The 19012-nt window shown below is 35.4% G+C and overlaps 2 protein-coding genes across 4 annotated transcripts; one reads left to right on the top strand and one right to left on the bottom strand.

Annotated features, from left to right (window-relative positions):
• Positions 1 to 935: 935 nt before the first annotated feature.
• Positions 936 to 4292, top strand: LOC113320894 (E3 ubiquitin-protein ligase RGLG2-like). Of its 3 annotated transcripts, none has more exons than XM_026568806.1 (11): positions 936 to 1126; positions 1922 to 1990; positions 2103 to 2334; positions 2430 to 2543; positions 2629 to 2726; positions 3022 to 3101; positions 3197 to 3302; positions 3433 to 3560; positions 3648 to 3795; positions 3896 to 3955; positions 4064 to 4292. In XM_026568806.1, the coding sequence occupies exons 2-11, from the start codon at positions 1931 to 1933 to the stop codon at positions 4145 to 4147; spliced, it is 1110 nt and encodes a 369-aa protein (XP_026424591.1). In that variant the 5' UTR covers positions 936 to 1126; positions 1922 to 1930; the 3' UTR covers positions 4148 to 4292. The 3 variants fall into 3 exon arrangements, with proteins under 3 accessions (XP_026424591.1, XP_026424579.1, XP_026424584.1); XM_026568794.1 differs by having other exon boundaries at positions 1896 to 1990; XM_026568799.1 differs by having other exon boundaries at positions 1741 to 1990.
• Positions 4293 to 5217: 925 nt separating this feature from the next.
• On the bottom strand, positions 5218 to 17775 carry LOC113320866 (probable mediator of RNA polymerase II transcription subunit 37e). Its single transcript, XM_026568762.1, has 3 exons — positions 17759 to 17775; positions 6976 to 7166; positions 5218 to 6845 (listed from the first exon to the last, which is right to left on the bottom strand). The coding sequence occupies exons 1-3, from the start codon at positions 17773 to 17775 to the stop codon at positions 5218 to 5220; spliced, it is 1836 nt and encodes a 611-aa protein (XP_026424547.1).
• Positions 17776 to 19012: the final 1237 nt, after the last annotated feature.

Here is a 19012-nt window from a genome sequence, read left to right as displayed (position 1 = left end):
TCATACTTACCTATTTTGGAATTTCTGTGTACGCAGGGATGTTGCACGAAATTTCACCTTTTTTTTTTAGTTCCTTTGCTGCAAAAGTCTCGGAACAAAAGCATACTTGTGAGAAATTTTGATATAACTAGACTCGAATCAAAATGATCCCCTTTAATTCAAGTTCCCATGAGAAAGATTTTTTGCGTTAAAACGTAAGGTTGAGTGGGTTAGAATTTACTGATTTAAGAACTTAAAAAAAGATTTGAAATATGGATTTGTTGTAATGGATGAAATAAAAGGTGGATTTTTGAAAATTTCATGTAAAACTAGTTGAATCCATGAGATTTAATAACTTATTTCCAAATAGGGCTTCTTCGTGAACTTTCACCATAATCCTCTACTAGTTTTGCACTTGTTAACCTTGAGATGTTGATTCTACGAATCCAAGCTTCATTTTAATTTTTGATAAAAGATTGGGTCTTGCAACAAAAGAAGAAAGATTTAAGATGAAGAGTAGGAAAGACAGAGCACCTAGAAGTTTGAGAAATAAAAAAAATTAAAAGAGAAGAAGATAGAATGACGTGATGTAGAACTAAGCAAGCCACTTATGAAACACATAGGTATGGGCGCAGAGTAGGGCTCACAGAATGTTACACTGACGACGGATTTCATCTCAGTAGAACCAGTGGGAGGGATCCCTCCCACACCCGATGGTTTAACACGGGGTGTGTTTAGGATGGAAACTCATCCCACTATCTCGGTCGGAATAGACAGTGGGATCTAACCAACCGTTAGCTAATCATTTCCGGCTCAGAAAAGCATTTCCGATTAAAGGTCAAATTTTATGTTTGACACGTGTATGGTTCCAAATAACCCATAAATGCACGGCTGAGATTTAAAACGTGTGTGATCAAATTCTTATTTCACACATTAACACAAAATCGAGTTTTTTCTTCTGGTGTAGGGTTTCTTCTCTTCTCTTTCTTAGAGCGACTGCAAACTGCAAAGGGGATCTTTGTCTGAAATCTAAGAGTGACAAAATTCGATCGTGTAATTATCTGGAAATGGCTGATTTCAGTTACTTCTAGTAATTATTATCGTCGATCTATAAGATTTCGTGGATAAAGTTGGTGTTTCAATTGAGGTAAGCAATAAAATTTCCCAAATTATCTTTTTTTTTTTTTTGATACATAAATTATCTTGACTAAAACTAACCTATAAAGTGCACTTGTCCTAAGAAATGCTGACTAAAATGATAATTTTGAAAAGTCTGCAAATGATGCATAGCGAATTCGTCTACTAAGAATCTGTCTTTGAGTTTCTAATAATGATCATTTGATTGGTAAGTGTGAGCAGACATGTTTTTAGAGCTTCATTGGCTTCACTTATGAGGTGGTATATGTCCCTCCAAGATTTAGACTGAGTTTCTAGAAAGGGGGAGCTTTGTTTCTTATGTGCATATGTGGTGTGTGTGATACAAGCAAACCAGACAAAAGTTAAGACGATGTTATCCATGTTCCTGACCTCTCTAAGTTGACAATTACTGCTAATTTGTCTTAATCAAACTATTATTTTATGGCCGGCTGATTTTAGTAATGACCAGTCAATTATCTTCTCATTTATTTATGTTTTTCTTGTTATAGCTTCTCATTGACAGATTTAATTAATTTTGTGAACTTTCCTTGTTTGTGGAATATCCTAAAAGAAATGTCATGTTTGATTCTCTGACACATCATCTTGTTGAATATTGACTAACAGAATGTATACAAAAATACATTTGATTGGTAACTGAGACATGTTCATAGAATTTCAATGGCTTTCCAAGTTTTAGATTGAGTTTTAGAGAGGGTTGTTTCAATTGCATATGTGGTGTGAAACAAATTTAAGGGAATTAACCAAACACAAGTTCACAGCATATTCTTCTGCCAATACTGCACAGCCATAAATCATGAGTGGATCCATGTCAAGATACGTACGTATTGGTGATAACTACAACACTTTAGATCAGGTATGTTACTACGATTATTAGTTCAAACCTATAGCTGTAAAAGGCTATTCAAAATTATAGTGTTTTAATTACAGTTTACATCAAAAACATGTTTGTTTTCTTTGTATCTTAGGTGATAGAAGCTCTTATTGAAGCTAGTCTAGAGTCTACAAGTATGATTGTTGGGATTGATTTCACAAAGAGTAATGAGTGGACAGGTGCTAAATCATTTAACAACAAGTCTCTGCATCACATCAGTGAAATTTCAAACCCTTATGAGGTAGCGGTTACGGTTATTGGAGGAACTCTTTCATCTTTGAACAACGAGGATGATAATCTTATCCCTTGTTTTGGGTTCGGAGATGGTTAGTGAACTACATAATCTTATTGTCATTTACATAGTTTCTCATGGACCTAATTGTTAAATTTTATTTACAAAGGTATCCCTTTTGTCTTGCAGCATCAACGCATGATAAGGATGTATTTAGTTTTTATTCGGATCAAAGATCGTGTAACGGTATCGAGGAAGCACTGGAGCGCTATAGGGAACTTGTTCCCCATGTTCGCTTAGCTGGTTTGTTCAAATTGTCCCTTTAAATTATGTTGAAGTTTTCATACAGATTTACAACGAGCTTCGTTTTCTTCTATAAATGTGACAGGGCCAACATCTTTTGCTCCCATAATTGAAACGGCTATAGATATTGTGGAGAAGAGTGGGCGTCGATATCATGTTCTGCTCATTATTGCAGATGGTCAGGTTAGTCTTATATTTACAGACCATAAAATTCTCTCTTTGAAGGTCACTCATAAGCTAGAGAGTCAGTGACAATGAGTTTACCGAGTTTAATGGTGCTTGTGGCCTTTCTTAATTCTGCTTGTTCCACCATCAGTTTTACCATTAATGCAGAGTAAAAAGATCCAAGTTACAAATTCCAATTTAGAAAGTTCAGGGCCTCAACATCCTCTAGATCAATTTAGTGCTTTGGCACAGGCTCTTAACAATTGGTACTATGTAACTGATTTTGATTCTTGATGCGAAATTGGTGATATAGGTGACAAGAAATTCAGACACAGAAGTGGGTCAGTTAGGCCAACAGGAACAGGAAACAGTTGACGCGATTGTTAAAGCAAGGTACAAATTTGACTCAGAATATTAGACTATTTCTGCCATGTACATTATCATTTACGAACTTCTTCTGCTGAAGCTAATATCCTCTACATGTGTAGTGAATATCCATTATCAATTGTTTTAGTTGGTGTTGGTGATGGTCCCTGGGATATTATGCGTGAATTTGATAATATTATTCCACGTCGAACATTCGATAATTTTCAGGTTTGTAAAGTGAAATTGAACTACAGAAGAAGCACTTCTATGATCTCAATTGCCAACTGCTTTATTTTTCCTTCTTTCAAAAATGATGCTTTCAATTCATTCAATTTTTGCTTGTGTTTGTCCCTTGCAGTTTGTGAATTTAACAGAAATCTTGAGGCGAGATATATCTATAGAGAAAATGCACTCAGAAATTGCTCTAGCAGCATTAAAGAAAATACCTTCACAGTATCTTGCAACTTTAGATCTTCGGAGTTCTGGGTAAGGGTTTGACAGAGTGAAATTATTTAATCAGTTTAAAGTTAATTTTGGAAAAGAATTTCAATGTCGAATGCGCATTTCTTGCAGCCGCACGCACGAGTGGTGGCGGAGTCCACTACCTCCTCCCAGTAATTTCCAGCAATCACCTTGTCCCACTGATCAAAAACCACTTGATGATTCTATCCATGCTGCTGCTTCTTATAATTCTCGCTTGGCAGAAGACATACATGAAGAGGTAAATGACATGATAAGTATGGTGACGTTTTCATTTGCGAAGCATTCTAACTATTTATATTGAAACTACTATATATGGATGCAATTTGTTTGCTTTACAGGTTGCCTGTCCTATTTGTCTTGAGAATCCTAGGGATTTCGTTTTTGGATGTGGGCATCGGGTAACTTAAATTTCCAACAATGACTTAGAATGAAGCTCAAATTTTGAAATTGCCATTGTTGGTTTACATGTATGTTTGATTGAATTTTATTTTTATTTTGTTTTGCAGACATGCCAAGAATGCGGAAAGGAATTATCACTATGTCCCATCTGTCGAACCGAAATAACTATCAGGATCAAACTTCACTCATGAGCAATCACTCTCGATCTGTTTGTATATACATATTGACACAATTTGGTGATTTATGCACTTCAATTCCTTAACGATTATATACATAGACTATACTATAAGGATGATACTGTGACGGTGCAACAAAATATGTCTATTGTTTTCACAAGCTTCATCCAGTAATTTCTAAAGAGAAAATTGAAAGCCAGTGGAAACTGATAAAAGAAATAAAAATGGAGGCTGATCAGAAGAAAGGAAGAAAAAATTCTTAAACGAACTAAAAACTGCGCTGAGCAACTACAAAAAGTGATGCCTTGATATAGCATGTTTGGATCCTAAAAGTAGAAGATATTTGCATTTCCACGCAATAAGTCAGATCCCAGAAATTAAAAGCGAAAGTTTACTTTGCTGACTTCTTGTTTTTTACTACTTAGAGCAAGTCTTATGGTGGAATTCATCCATCTTCCATCTTTCACGCCACCTCAGCACTTGGAATTGTAGACGGAAGTGCAAGTATAGGGGTGGAATAGTAGAAACGCTATTCTTAATAGCGCTAAGTGCTATTCTTAATAGCGCTAAGTAGAGCTATTAAGATTAGCGCTACCTTGTGCTATTAAGAATAGAGATTTTTTTCAGCCGTTAGATTTTCAACAACTCATCTTAAATCTACGGATAAAAAAAAACTCTACTCTTAATAGCGCCCAGTGCTATTAAGAATAGAGCTCAACCCTATTCTTATTAGCGTTTTTTGTCTTTTAGCGCTATTCTTGATAGCGTTTTATGCTATTCTTATTAGCGTTTCCATGGATTCTACGGAACCTTCCGCCAAATCATGGAACCCTGTTTGGATTCTCTGTGGAAGACCCCAACTTAGAAGCCACTAGACTTGACATTTCATGATTTTTCCACACTTGGAATAACTTGGATTTCACCATAAGACTTGCTCTTAATTAAGTCGAAAAACAAATTCTCAAAGTGTATCCAACCACTATTTGACTAGTATATCGAATATAAAATGTGATCGAAAGAAAGAATCAACATTACTAAGACAAGAATTCAGTTTTACCAAAAGTATTTCAGTTCATGACAGTTTGCTAGTGCATCTTAGTAATTATAGGGTTGCAAACAATCTCCAAGTCCTTCATCTTGTCATTGATATATTCTATGTCGGCTAGTTCGTTAATGCCCAACCACTCAATGGCATTGTTGACTGCGTCCTCGATCTTTTGTTTATCAACTTGTGCCAGCGTCCAGTCGGTACTATTGATAGTGTCCTTCATGTTGTATGCATAATTTTCGAACAAATTCCTAGACTCCACCTTCCTCTTGTGTTCTTCATCTTCTAACTTGTATATCTCAGCCTCTCGAACCAACCTCTGAATCTCAGCATTAGACAACCTCCCTTTGTTATTCGTGATCGTATTTTTGTTCCCTGTTGTCTTCTCTTCGGCGGACACATTTAGTATACCATTCACATCGATATCAAAGCATACTGTGAACTCAATAGCACCGCGAGGAGCCGGAGGAATTCCTCTTAAGAAGAACTCACCCAACAAGTTATTGCCACTGGCTCTAGTTCTCTCACCTGCATACACTTTAAAGGCCACGGTGTGTTGATTGTCCCTGCCTGTAGGGTAAACTTTTTCCTTCTTGATGGGAATAATTGTGTTCCTGGGGATAACCACATTCATAGCACCTCCATATATCTCAATACCAAGAGAAAGAGGGGTGACATCCAACAACACCAAGCCCTTCACCTTCTCATTACCCTCACCATTCAAAACAGCAGCTTGCACGGCAGCACCATAAGCCACAGCCTCATCAGGGTTGATGCTCTTGCAGAGTTCTTTCCCATTAAATAAATCCTGCAATAGAGACTGCACTTTGGGAATTCTAGTGGACCCTCCAACAAGAACAACTTCATTAACCATGTTCTTGTCTATCTTAGCAACCGTTAAACACTTCTCAACAGGTTCCATACATTTCTTGAACAAATCCATGTTCAACTCTTCGAATTTAGCACGAGTAATGGACATATTAAAATCGAATCCTTCATGCAAAGAATCCTCGACAATGGAAGTCCTAGCAGTAGATGAGAGGGTTCTTTTTGCCCTCTCACATGACGTTCTCAACCTCCTAAGAGCCTTTGGGTTTCCACTGACGTCCTTTTTGTATATCTTATTGAACTCTTGCACAAAGTGATTCACCATTCTGTTATCAAAATCCTCTCCTCCTAGATGTGTATTTCCAGCTGTAGCCTTGACTTCAAAGGTACCTCCATTAATGGTGAGTATGGAAACATCTATGGTCCCACCGCCTAGATCAAAGATGAGAACATTGTTTACACCAGAACTGGTCGCCTTCTTATCAAGATCGTAAGCAATTCCAGCTGCGGTTGGTTCATTCAGGATTTTCAGCACATTAAGGCCAGCAATGGTTCCAGCATCCTTAGTAGCTTGACGCTGAGAATCGTTAAAGTAAGCAGGGACTGTAACAACAGCATCCCTGACACATGGACCAAGATAATCTTCCGCAATTTCTCTCATCTTAATGAGAACCATGGATGATATTTCCTCAGCTGAAAACATTTTTTCCTTGCCCTTGTATTTGACTTCGATCATGGGCTTCTCGTCTACCCCAGCGATGACTTTGAAGGGCCATAGCTTCATATCACTCTGAACAGAGTCATCATTGATTTTCCTCCCAATTAACCGTTTCACATCTATAAAACAAGAAACGGGATGCTAACTATAATCTTGAGAATTCTTGATACTGAAAAATTGTGTAATAACCAACATTTAGAACTATCCAAACTATCAAACTTGATGGAAAGGAGTTAAAAAGAGGCTTACCAAAAATGGAGTTGGTAGGATTTAAAGCAACCTGATTCTTAGCAGGATCACCAATCATACGTTCTGTATCAGTAAAAGCAACATGAGAAGGAGTAGTACGATTTCCTTGATCGTTAGCAATGATTTCAACACGGTCATTTTGCCATATTGCAACACATGAATATGTTGTTCCTAAATCTATCCCTATTGCTCTCCCAACCATTATGAAAATAATAGCTCAATCAAGTACTCAAAATTACAAACTAGTATTAGAAAATTAAAATCAACACTTGAAATTAGATAGGAGAAAGGTTGACCAGCTTATATAAACAGGTCAACGGTTGGTTTAGCATCTAAAGTCCAACCCTTGAAGACAAAACCCGATAATTGAACAAATATATTATCCAAGTTGTTTTAGATTATGCAGCCAACAATTCATTCAATATCCCCAACATTGCTTGGTCTTTAGACTCTTTACTAAGATATTATACAGAATTACATGGGCACGACTTAAACCCGCCCCTTACCCACTTCAGTTTTTTTTAAGCATGAAAGATGTTGTCCAATACCGTTAATACCGATCAAAAAAAAAAAAAAAAAACGATGTTGTCCATATATTTCTACAAGTTGACAATTTCTGCTAATCTCTCAGCTATCTAGTAATGACCAGTTCTCTTTGTTATTATTTCTGTTTTTCTTATTTCAAGTTCGGTCACGCCCATGGCGAGCAGCTTCACAGACAAATATAGTTTTTATATGCAGATTAGTTTTGGGTAACAGATTTTTGGTCTCCGGATAAATTTAAGGCCACGAGACGGATCTTGGATCACTAGAAGGTATATACTGTAGTTTTTAATTAATTAGCCTGAAAAAGATTTTCAGTGAGGAAATTTCGGTCACATGGTCAATTTTGGGGAACTAAGCAGAATTTCAGACTTGGAAGTTTTGGGAGCTGTAGATTTTGGGTCACAAGTTAATTCTCAAGCCACGCAGGCTCAGAAACGTAGCGCACGTTAGTAAATTAGGCTCACGTCGCAGATTTTAGGTCAATGGAAATATTAGGCCATGTGGGTCATTGATCAAATTTGGTGTCACAATTGAGGCACGAAATAAATAAATTTTTTTTACTAGGAAAGGAAACTGATATCGAGTTCAATTGTTAATATAGAGTTCTTCTCTACTAAGAGACTCTAACCAAACTGGAGCAACAGAGTATCAATACATGGTAAGAAAGCTGGTTACCGCTAGCTTTCTTTATCTAGTTCGTGAGCTACACTGTTTGTTTCTCATGGGAACATAAGAAACATACCACTTATTGAAATATTTAAGAAGTTCAAGACAATCCCTCTATAATAGAGTTACTTGTCTACTTCAAGGATCCTTCTTTGCCGTTCAAAGCATTAACAACGTTTAGGTCATCTTCTTCCAGTTGAATGTTTGGAATCAGCTTCCTCCTAGCGAGCTTTGTAGCCTCATATGCAGCTAATGCTTCTGCCTGCTCCTCATCGTCTGTTATTACTGGGATACACCAGGCTTTTTGGAATTTTCCTACATCATTAAAAGCAATTAATCCAAGTCCCATACATTTAGTTACCTTAGAAAAGGGTGTATAAAAATTTACTTTTATGAAATTTGTTTGTGGGACACTCCATAGTGGCACAACTGGAATATTATTATTCTAGCTTATCCTTAAAGCCAGTCTTAATTATGTTGTTCTCCTTCCACTCTACAATAGCCTTTCTAACCTGATGCACTAAATTATCCACCTGCACATTCGCATTATGAAATGTAACAGCACACCTCAGTTTTTATATGTGCCAAAGAGTAAATCCTGCAGTAATTGCCATAACTTGTCTGTTCTCCAGTGTCACACCAGCTTATTATCCAATCTCTCAAAATTTTATCTGGTTAATCTGAGATATACCCGTTCTATTTGAGGTTACCATTACAAAATAGGATCATTTCAAAGTGGGAATAAAAAACCTCATATTCAACTATTTTTTTGTTAATGTCTAATTTATATCTGATTAATTAGTGTTAAATAACTCAATTCATAGTTGTTTAATCATATTAGTTATAAAATTAACTAGTGTTAACTAATTGTCAAAACATGAAATTTTTTGATTTTTTAAAGAACATCAAATCAGAATCGGCTAATATGTTCGCCTACATATGGCAACTCAAGTTTGATGTTCTTCATTCGCCAAAAACACGAGAAAATCAACATATATTGGTTAGTATACATATCGATTGTATCCTATAAAAAATCCAGAAAAATTGGTTAACAAGTATCGGCCTACGATTGTTCCTAAAGAAAATACTGTTTGAGTTTCAAGAACGAAGCATGTTTCCACATCTTCGAAAAGATAAATTAATATAATGTTGTTATATTGAATGGATATCAAGTACTAAAGGAATCACCTTATGAAACAAATGTTCTTAATAGCTTAGGTATCCTTATTCTTCTTCATCACAAACAAATTCACATCTTCATCCCAGCACTGACCATCACCATATGGGAATTTTATTCTTAAAGTTAATGGAAATGAAGAAAGACATGATGGATCGAGTGACAAAAGATCAAATATAAACAGAAGGACAGCTCAAAATGCCGCACGATCATCAACTTTTGAATACAACCTTCACGATTTTTGAAGAGATATATATAAAAATAGGCCTAGTTTTCAACCCGAAAGACAAACCTAGGCCTGCATCCATGTTTTCATCCAAAACCGTTAATTTTTTTTTAATTTCCCGGTCAATTAGGTCAATTTCTCCTCAAAAGATATGATATAATGATGAACATTTTACCCTTATACACGTGTAAGGTTAATGATGTCTGATCTGACAATAGTCCATATCTTAGAAAAACTCAACGTCTTAGATTATATAGATAGAAAATCGCTAGTTGTCACAAACAGAATTAATCTTATTATCTATCAATGCTTATCTCGAATATAATCAATGTTTACCAATAAACTACACTTATAAACCCTAAAAGCTTTAGCAAACTACTACTAGAACCCCAGTTTCACTATCTTTTCTTCACAAAGCCTTTCTTTGTGGGTCAAAAAGAAAAATTCTTTTGTTTATCCCCATGTTAGTCGTATTGAAGGATAAAAATTAAAATTCACTCCCTCCGTTTCAACTTACCTTTTTTAAATGAAACCAGCCTATTTTTTTTTTAAACGGAGGTAGTATTAACTTATTGTTTTAGAAAAATAAGAGAAGATGGTGAAGAAGGAAGAGGCACAAAGAAAGGTTACTCAGTAAGAAAAAATTGATCTCATTCGATCTATTCAAAGTTATTCCAAGTTATATCAGCAGTTTGAAAGTAATCTAATTGAGCTATAAAAAGTTTTTGCCGGAATTTGAAACTGATTTGAGCAGAGTTTTGGTTTAGTTTTGTTGCCCTGGAACTCAATTTCAATTATGTTATGTTTTATCGATTCATTTTGAAAAGTCGAGGATGCCCAAATACACCATAATCTTTTAAATATCAACCTATAAGTCTTATACCTTGTGTGATTGTCTACAGACTACCTTGTGTGATTGTCTACGGACGAGGTTGAGTCAATACAACAACAAGATATTTACTTGACAATAGTTACGATAATAAAACCGATTGACTATTAGGATCAATGTCAAGTAACTCGGATTAACGTACAAGTGTAATTTACTTTATTATAATAAGACAATTATAACGTTGAAGTAAAGTAAGCAAGACTTTGTTAACGGGAAAACCGCAAATGTAGAAAAATTCTGGGACCTAGTGCTATTTTGAATGCTCTCAAAATTAAGTCGTTATAGAAAATCTAATGCCAACTTCGTATAGTTGAGACCAAGTAGACTACCCTAACTACATAGTTTCCTCAGTATCCCTGCGCCTTCAACTTCCAGAGTCACGCATGTGAACCACTACTCCTTTTGATCGTATTCCAAATAGAAAAAGAATGAATCTGTTTGGTAACCACTCTATTCAATATTTGATGAAAGATAATTTTGAATTGTTGACAAAGGCTCTTTCGTTTAAACTAATAAACTCCTTTTTCTGGTTAGATCAGTCAAAAACTTGATTACCTAAATAACCAATTTCCATATTCGCAATCAATCCGTATAGAACTCAAAGAGTAACTATAAAGTGATGCTGATATTATCAATTGGATAATAAAAAGTCTATCAAAGATAAACAAGATCTAGTTGGATCTTAAGACTGTCGCCGGTTCCGGAGTATACAGAACTAAATCGGTTTGGGTACTGGTTTGGAAACGCTACCAAGTTCAGGAACACAGAATTGTTTTAGTTCGCGTACCGGTTTGGATATTCACTCCGATTCCGTAACAACAATTCAAGAATGGTTCGCATACGAGTATTCATACCAATCCGGTTCACGAGTTAAAAAGATTTCCATATGATGTGCATAAGAATATGCATATCACAAATCTGTAAGTCGATATATATAGGTACTCCGCTACGTGTACGAGTACATCTAAAACGGGTTCAGACGTGTAACAGTTTTTCCAGTTTGTAAGACTGATACCATTGTCTTGTATCTGAATCTATAGTAGTACTATATTTCTCTCTAAATCGATTCAAAGCATTCCCGAATAACATCAATGACACATATCAGTATTCCAGGCTATTTTCGAATGATAAAACTTGAATCATGATTTTGATTTTGAACAATAAATTGTTCTTAACCGAAATTCATCAAGCATGAACAAATGTCAATTAAGATTAGTCATTATATTTCAAGAAATTATCAAGATAAACTTGACTCGAAATTCTTGTTTATGCATACTATTATAAATAGTTATTCGACATCGTCTCAGATGATAGAAAAGTGAATATAACTTGAGGTATAGGTGGTTCAGTCTTCACTTACCTTTTATTAATGAAATTCTTTAAAAGCTTCAGTTGATCTTCGCCTTCATACGGTAGACTGCAATGATGACTGCCATAATCCTCTGTTTCTTAACTACATTTCTATCATAGTCCGAGACTTAACTAATTATAGACTAGAAATAAAGATATAGTTTTGACAACAAAATTTTACAACAAGATTGAGATAGAAACACTTGTAAGTTCGACCGAGAAATTCTCTAACAATATTGAAAAAGTGGGGGGTACAACAACCACACCCAATATTTCGCTTAGAAATCTGTATGGACAAACTCCAATATACTTTCTAGAAAATCAACTAGACAGTAAGACTCAATCTAGATAAAAAGTATATCAAAGAGTTTATATCTCAATCTCTCGATTTGATATATACTCAAGCAAATAGAAATCTGTGAGTCTTTATCAAATACTAGAGAGATAACTTGGATGGTACCAAAGACCAATATCCAAGTGTCAATCAATTTAAATCAACAACCAAAAGGTCGGATATTCTAATTGATTGAACAACGCACAAACTGTGATATAATACGGAAAATAAATAACACAAACACCATAATTTTGTTAACGAGGAAACCGTAAATGCAGAAAAACCCCGGGACCTAGTCCAGATTGAACACACATTGTATTAAGCCGCTACAGGCACTAGCTTACTCCAAATTAACTTCGGTCTGGACTGTAGTTGAACCCCAATCAATCTCACACTGATCCAAGGTACATTTATGCTCTTACGTCTCTGATCCCAGCAGGATACTACGTATTTGATTCCCTTAGCTGATCTCACCCACAACTAAGAGTTGCTACGACCCAAAGTCGAAGACTTTAATAAAAAAATCTGTATCACACAAAAAAGTCTACGGTAATAGATAAATCCGTCTCCCACGAATATACCTACAAGTTTTGTTCCGTATTTTGATAAATCAAGGTGAACATGAACCAATTGATATACCGGACTTATATTCCCGCAGAACAACCTAGTATTATCAATCACCTCACAATAATCCTAATCGACGCAACGAAAAAAAGATATTGTAGAATCACAAACGATGAGACGAATTGTTTGTGATGACTTTTATATCTCGCCTATCGGAGATATCAATCTCAAGCCAATTATTACAATTGTACTCATACGATAGAAACAAGAAGATCAGATCACACAACTACGAGAAAGTAGTATCGGTCTGGCTTCACAATCCCAATGAAGTATTTAAGTCGTTAACCTAGTTTAGAAGAAGAAACCAAAGGTTAAAGGAGAATCGAAAATAGCTTAGCACAACTAGTATCACACAGAAGGTATGGGGATTAGGTTTCCCAGTTGCTAGAGTTCTCCCTTATATAGTCTTTCAAATAGTCAACCGTACCAAAACTTGTACATTTGTTGGTTCAAAAATAGTCAACCAAATGGTTAGCCATATGATCACTTTTATATCCACCATATTCTTCTTCACCATAACTAGTTCAAAAGACTAAAATGAACTAGTTAGAGAGTTGTTCAATTGCAAGGAAATATTATGTAACTACACAAGACACAATCGTAGCAAAAACGATTTGATTTACTGGAATCGGTTCATGAACTATATATCCACGGTTTGCAATTTGCATTCCTTAGTTTATATAAGAATAAGTTCACAAACATCGTTTTTAGATATTACCTACTCAAGTTCGCGGACTGGGTTCGCGGAGTTAAGTTCCTGGACGGAGTTCACAAACTCCAGCAGAAATTCTCGGGACGAGAACTTCCGCCAGTTCGCGGACGGAGTTCGCGGCTTGGCTCACGCCACCACGCCGGTTCTCTTTATCAACAAAGTTCGCAAACTTCGGTTCAAGGAATAAGAACTTATACATATATGTGTTTCCACAATAATGCTTATATCCTCCAATGGTTATATAATTTAAACTCTCATTTCAATCATTGAAACGTTCTTAGAGGACGTTGATATTTTATAGTTGTTATTTACAAACTTTGTTTCGTCAAAGCAAGCAATTTTGAAAGTGATTGAAACTTGTCATGACTTTCGTCACTAGGTAAAGATGAACTTGGTTAAAGAGAAAGTTTACCAACACATATTTCGAGAAATAGATAGGCGAGATAAACTCGGCTCGAAATAGAAAATATGTATAATCTAAGTCTATATAGCAAAACGACTTTTGTCATACGATAGGATATAAATAGACTTTTGAGTGATAGATAAGTTCAAGTCTCCACGTACCTTTTAGTCGATGAAGATCCACCGGTTCCTTGAGTAATCCTTCATCTTATATGATAATTGCCATAGAGTTCTTGAGCTCAACTACACTTTCGATCCTAGTTCGAGACCTTAGCTATAGTAGACTAGAAATCAAGACTTATAGTTTTGATCACTAACATTGACAAACATGCTTGAGATAGCAACGCATGCGAGTTCGACCGAGCAATGCTCTAACAATCTCCCCCTTTGTTAATTTTAGTGACAAAACTTTCAATACATATGGAATACAAAAAATAAATAAATTAACTTTTGTAGATCCTATTCCGTACGCCTAATCTTCAACATTACTTGAAATCTTCGTCACTTCTAAGTACTCCAATAATCCCAAAGGTTGCAAGTTCAGCATCATCGTTGTTGAAATCTGTAGCTATAACAACGAGAAAACAAGAGTTCTTAATCATTGTTATACAGTGTCATAGTATCATTACACAACGTTAAAGTTCAATTGTATCACAATTTCAACAACAATACTATGGTGATATGTATCACTCCCCCTTAGTCAATACTCCATCTCACATGGAAATCACTCCCCCTTATATAATGATCCGAAAACCATATGTATTTGTAGTGTGAACTACATATTAATTCTCCCCCTTCTTGTCAATGAAATTGGTAAAGGTACAAGAATGGGATTCTAATGAAATTTCCGAAAGAGACATTTCTTGACGAAAGATATATCATTTTATTTAGATGCAATCATAAATCCGAAGCTAAATGCATTCACCAAGGAGTTTGTAAAGATACAAGATAACCCCTATAATATTCCACAGCCGCACTCCCCACAAAGATTTGGCAATTAAGCACAAGTTCAATTAAGAACTCTCCCTCATAAAATGTCATTCCCGAAAGAACAACAAGAGCGACCTTAATTTCGAAAGAAAAGAAGGATTTCTTTGGACATAACAAATCACATACAAGTATGAATTTGAATCCAAAATAATCAATTAAACTAACCACAAGAGAACCCATGATTACTTTAATCGAAAAATGCTCAAACATAAGTGAACTTATGGAGACTTAAAAATACATAATTTGATTAATCACAAGAGAACCCATAATTAATCTAATTGAAATACACAACCAAACTAATCACAAAAGTAATCAATTTAATTGGTCATGCTCGACATAAGAAAACTTACGGAGCAACAACTAAATAACCAAACAATATGATTAATTTAGTTGAATATGCTCGACATAAAGTACCTCACGGAACAACAACATAGCTAATCATAAAAATAATCAACTTGGTCGTTCAATGCTCAACATAAGACAGTTTACGGAGCCTCACGGTAATATATAAAATATGGATCAGGGAAGATCAATATTGTGGAATACACAAGGATTAATTCTATTTTCCATCACTATTCGCAAAACGACATTCAATAGACATAATCCTTTCAAATAAAATATTTTAACCTATCTTCCATCAATAATTGACATAATAGGCTTAACTTTTGTATTTTTCAAAATTCTATTCATTCTTTTATCAATACATGCATATCGACATACGAAAGACTTTACTTTTGACAAGGTATAGGACAATCATAGTTCACGGACGTAAACACACATATCCCATAACAATATTGAAATATATAAAACCATAAAGATTAATACTGCAAAAATCATTTTCCAACAAATTTAGAATTTAAACCAATAAATCTAAAAACATGAAGATGAAAACGTTGGACATAGCTATGTGTAATCACAATAATGGTTATTCCAAACTTTAGTTATTATTTTAAACAAAAGAAAGAAAATAGAAGATCTACTAGGCAATAAGATCATCTTTTACTCATTGTCTTCCTCATCGGAAATACTCTAAGATGCTTGAATTGTTTTCAACTCTTCCTTGAGCTCGGGAAACTTAGTTGCAATCAATGACAATTGTTCTTGTACACACTTCACCCTTGAATCGACCTTACACACGCCCTTGTGGATTTTTTGAAGAAGGCTCAAGGTGGTAGGGTCACAATCGTTAAGTGAAGCATCTCTTTGTCTTTTGTACACATTCTCCCTTATGCATATGAAGGTACAGGGGTGAATCGGTTTGGGAACCCCGAGAGAGTTTCCAATTGGATCAAAACCACGATCAAGGAAAATTTGACTAATCAAGCAAGGGTAACCTAACATCTTGATAGGTGAAGTCATCGAAGTCATTTGAAAGATGATAAAACCAAAAATATCGAGACTTTGAACACCCGATTCAAGGAAATAGACCAATTCCGCAAACTCATGACTCCACCAAGAATTCTCAATTATGGAGGGACAAAGATTTGAGATACCAAGTTTTCCAAATACCATCATCCCAATACTAAGATCATTGGTAAGAAACTTCCCTTGATTCCAAGCTACCTTCTTGCCACAAAGCCCAAGAGATATTTCATCACATGATGGTCGTTCATCACTTGGTCTAGGAAGACGCACGTTTCCCAACGAAATGTTGGTAATCTTTGAAATTAATTCTCTATCAACAAGAAATCTTTTTCTATTTATCATGGATTTGAATTCCATCTTATTAAGATCAACATCATGAATGTTGGCATAGAAAATTCTTGTGAGAGAATCAAATCCTTTACCATGACCATCAAAGATATTTCCGAGCTTAAATTTTTTAAAGAAAGGTAAATCCTATTCATGCCCATTAGAGAGATCCAATTTTTTTTCTAGGATAAAACCTTTAGATGAAATCTTTTCAAAAATTTTATCACAAGAATTATCCACAAACCTAATGCTAAGAGAGTTTTGGTCACAAGGAGAATCCATGCTAGAGGTATTTGGCCTTTTGGAGCTTCTTTTTGAGCCCTTAGAATTCGTCATGAGATCTAAGAAATTTAAATGAACAAGAGGAATTTACTTACTTGGAGTGAATCTTGAACACCCTTTCTTTCAATTTCTTCAAGAAGGCTTCAATGGAGGAAGCACACAAAACCCTAGAGGTTCACGTACGCGGACGGATGATGAAGAAGAGGGTGCGCGAACTTCTTCTTTTTAAGACCAAAAATGGGCTTGGACCCGTTTGTGAACCACGACCCACATAAGGAAGATGGGATTTTCTTATCCATTTGCACATCAAAGGTTATGCATCACGTGACAATACACTTTTGTGAGAGATTATGGATGTAAAAAACATTTCTTGCCCCATTCTTGCCCCATTCCAAGATATATACAAATGGAGTAGTGCCAGGCTTGTTACCAAGAGGCATAATGTGCAAAGGAATTCTCATGCAACATTTTTGGTTTATATGCGTGAACAGTCCCCGTGATCTAATCAACGTAATGATGATAATCAGGGCAGTCAGAGCTTCCTATCCTTCGTTTGATCTGGCTAGAAGGAAAATTCTTCTGATTTCCGATCTATACAATATTATTCGAAGATTTAACATGTACAGAACTTTTTTTGGAAGGATTCTTAGACTTAACAGAATTAAGTTTTTCTAAGAGATTAAAAACGCCTTCGAACGCTCTAAATAGATCTTTATCAATTGATCCATTACGATAGTATTGCTCAAAGAGATCAAGAGTTAACTTGTTGAGGGTCCATATCCTTGAGGGTGACGAACGTTTGCTCAATTTTTCCTTCTTTTTATTTTTTCCTTTAGATTGGTTCTCATCATCTAAATTTTCCTTTTTAGATGAGATGAGATTATCATGTGAACCCAGATGTTTTAGCCATAATAATTCTTGAGTAATCTTTAAGGACTTCTGGCGTGCGTTACAGATGCCAAGAGCAAGTTTTCCAAAGAAATTTCCCATGGAACAATTTTTAAGGAACGAACAATCACAAACTTATCAGGTTTGGAGTGTTTGCCTGCTCTGGTACCAATTGAAAAAGTGGGGGTACAACAACCACACCCAATATTTCGCTTAGCAATCTTTATGGAAAAAATCCAATATACTTTCTAGAGAATCAACTAGACAGTCAGACTCAATCTAGATAAAAAAGTATATCAAAGAGTTTATATCTCAATCTCTCTATTTGATATATACTCAAGAAAATAGAAATCTGCGAGTCTTTATCAAATACTAGAGAGATAACTTGGATGGTACCAAAGACCAATATCCAAGTGTCAATCAATTTAAATCAACAACCAAAAGGTCGGATATTCTAATTGATTGAACAACGCACAACCTGTGATATTTCAATTATATAACAAAATATAATGCGGAAAAGAAATAACACAGACAGCAGAATTTTGTTAACGAGGAAACCGCAAATGCAGAAAAACCCCGGGACCTAGTCCAGATTGAACACACACTGTATTAAGCTGCTACAGACACTAGCCTACTCCAAATTAACTTCGGTCTGGACTGTAGTTGAACCCCAATCAATCTCACACTGATCCAAAGTACAGTTATGCTCCTACGTATCTGATCCCATCAGGATACTACACACTTGATTCCCTTAGTTGATCTCACCCACAGCTAAGAGTTGCTACGACCCAAAGTCGAAGACTTTAATAAAAAAATTTGTATCACACAAAAAAAGTCTATTGTAATAGATAAATTTGTCTCCCACGAATATACATACGAGTTTTGTTCCGTCTTTTGATAAATCAAGGTGAACACGAACAATTGATAAAACAGACTTATATTCCCGAAGAACATCCTAGTATTATCAATCACCTCACAATAATCCTAATCGACGCAGCGAAAAAAGATATTGTAGAATCACAAACGATGATACGAAGTGTTTGTGATTACTTTTATATCTTGCCTATCGTAGATATCAATCTCAAGCAAATTATTACAATTGTACTCGTACGATAGAAACAACAAGATCATATCACACAACTACGAGAAAGTAGTATCGGTATGGCTTCACAATCCCAATGAAGTCTTTAAGTCGTTAACCTGGTTTAGAAGAAGAAACCAAAGTTTAAAGGAGAATCGACTCTATCTTAGCACAACTA

Source organism: Papaver somniferum, chromosome 1 (assembly GCF_003573695.1).
Source record: "Papaver somniferum cultivar HN1 chromosome 1, ASM357369v1, whole genome shotgun sequence".
Taxonomy (NCBI): Eukaryota; Viridiplantae; Streptophyta; class Magnoliopsida; order Ranunculales; family Papaveraceae; genus Papaver; species Papaver somniferum.
This window is presented reverse-complemented; position numbering and strand designations above follow the sequence as displayed.

What these genes read in the sequence shown, in the direction of transcription:
- LOC113320894 (XM_026568806.1), top strand. Translation starts at nt 1,931, where the DNA reads ATGAGTGGATCCATGTCAAGATACGTACGTATTGGTGATAACTACAAC. An exon ending in GACGCGATTGTTAAAGCAAG is followed by an intron (nt 3,102 to 3,196) that starts GTACAAATTTGA and finishes CTACATGTGTAG; the next exon opens with TGAATATCCATTATCAATTG. An exon ending in TTTTTGGATGTGGGCATCGG is followed by an intron (nt 3,956 to 4,063) that starts GTAACTTAAATT and finishes TTTGTTTTGCAG; the next exon opens with ACATGCCAAGAATGCGGAAA.
- LOC113320866 (XM_026568762.1), bottom strand. An exon ending in TCCTACCAACTCCATTTTTG is followed by an intron (nt 6,846 to 6,975) that starts GTAAGCCTCTTT and finishes CTTGTTTTATAG; the next exon opens with ATGTGAAACGGTTAATTGGG.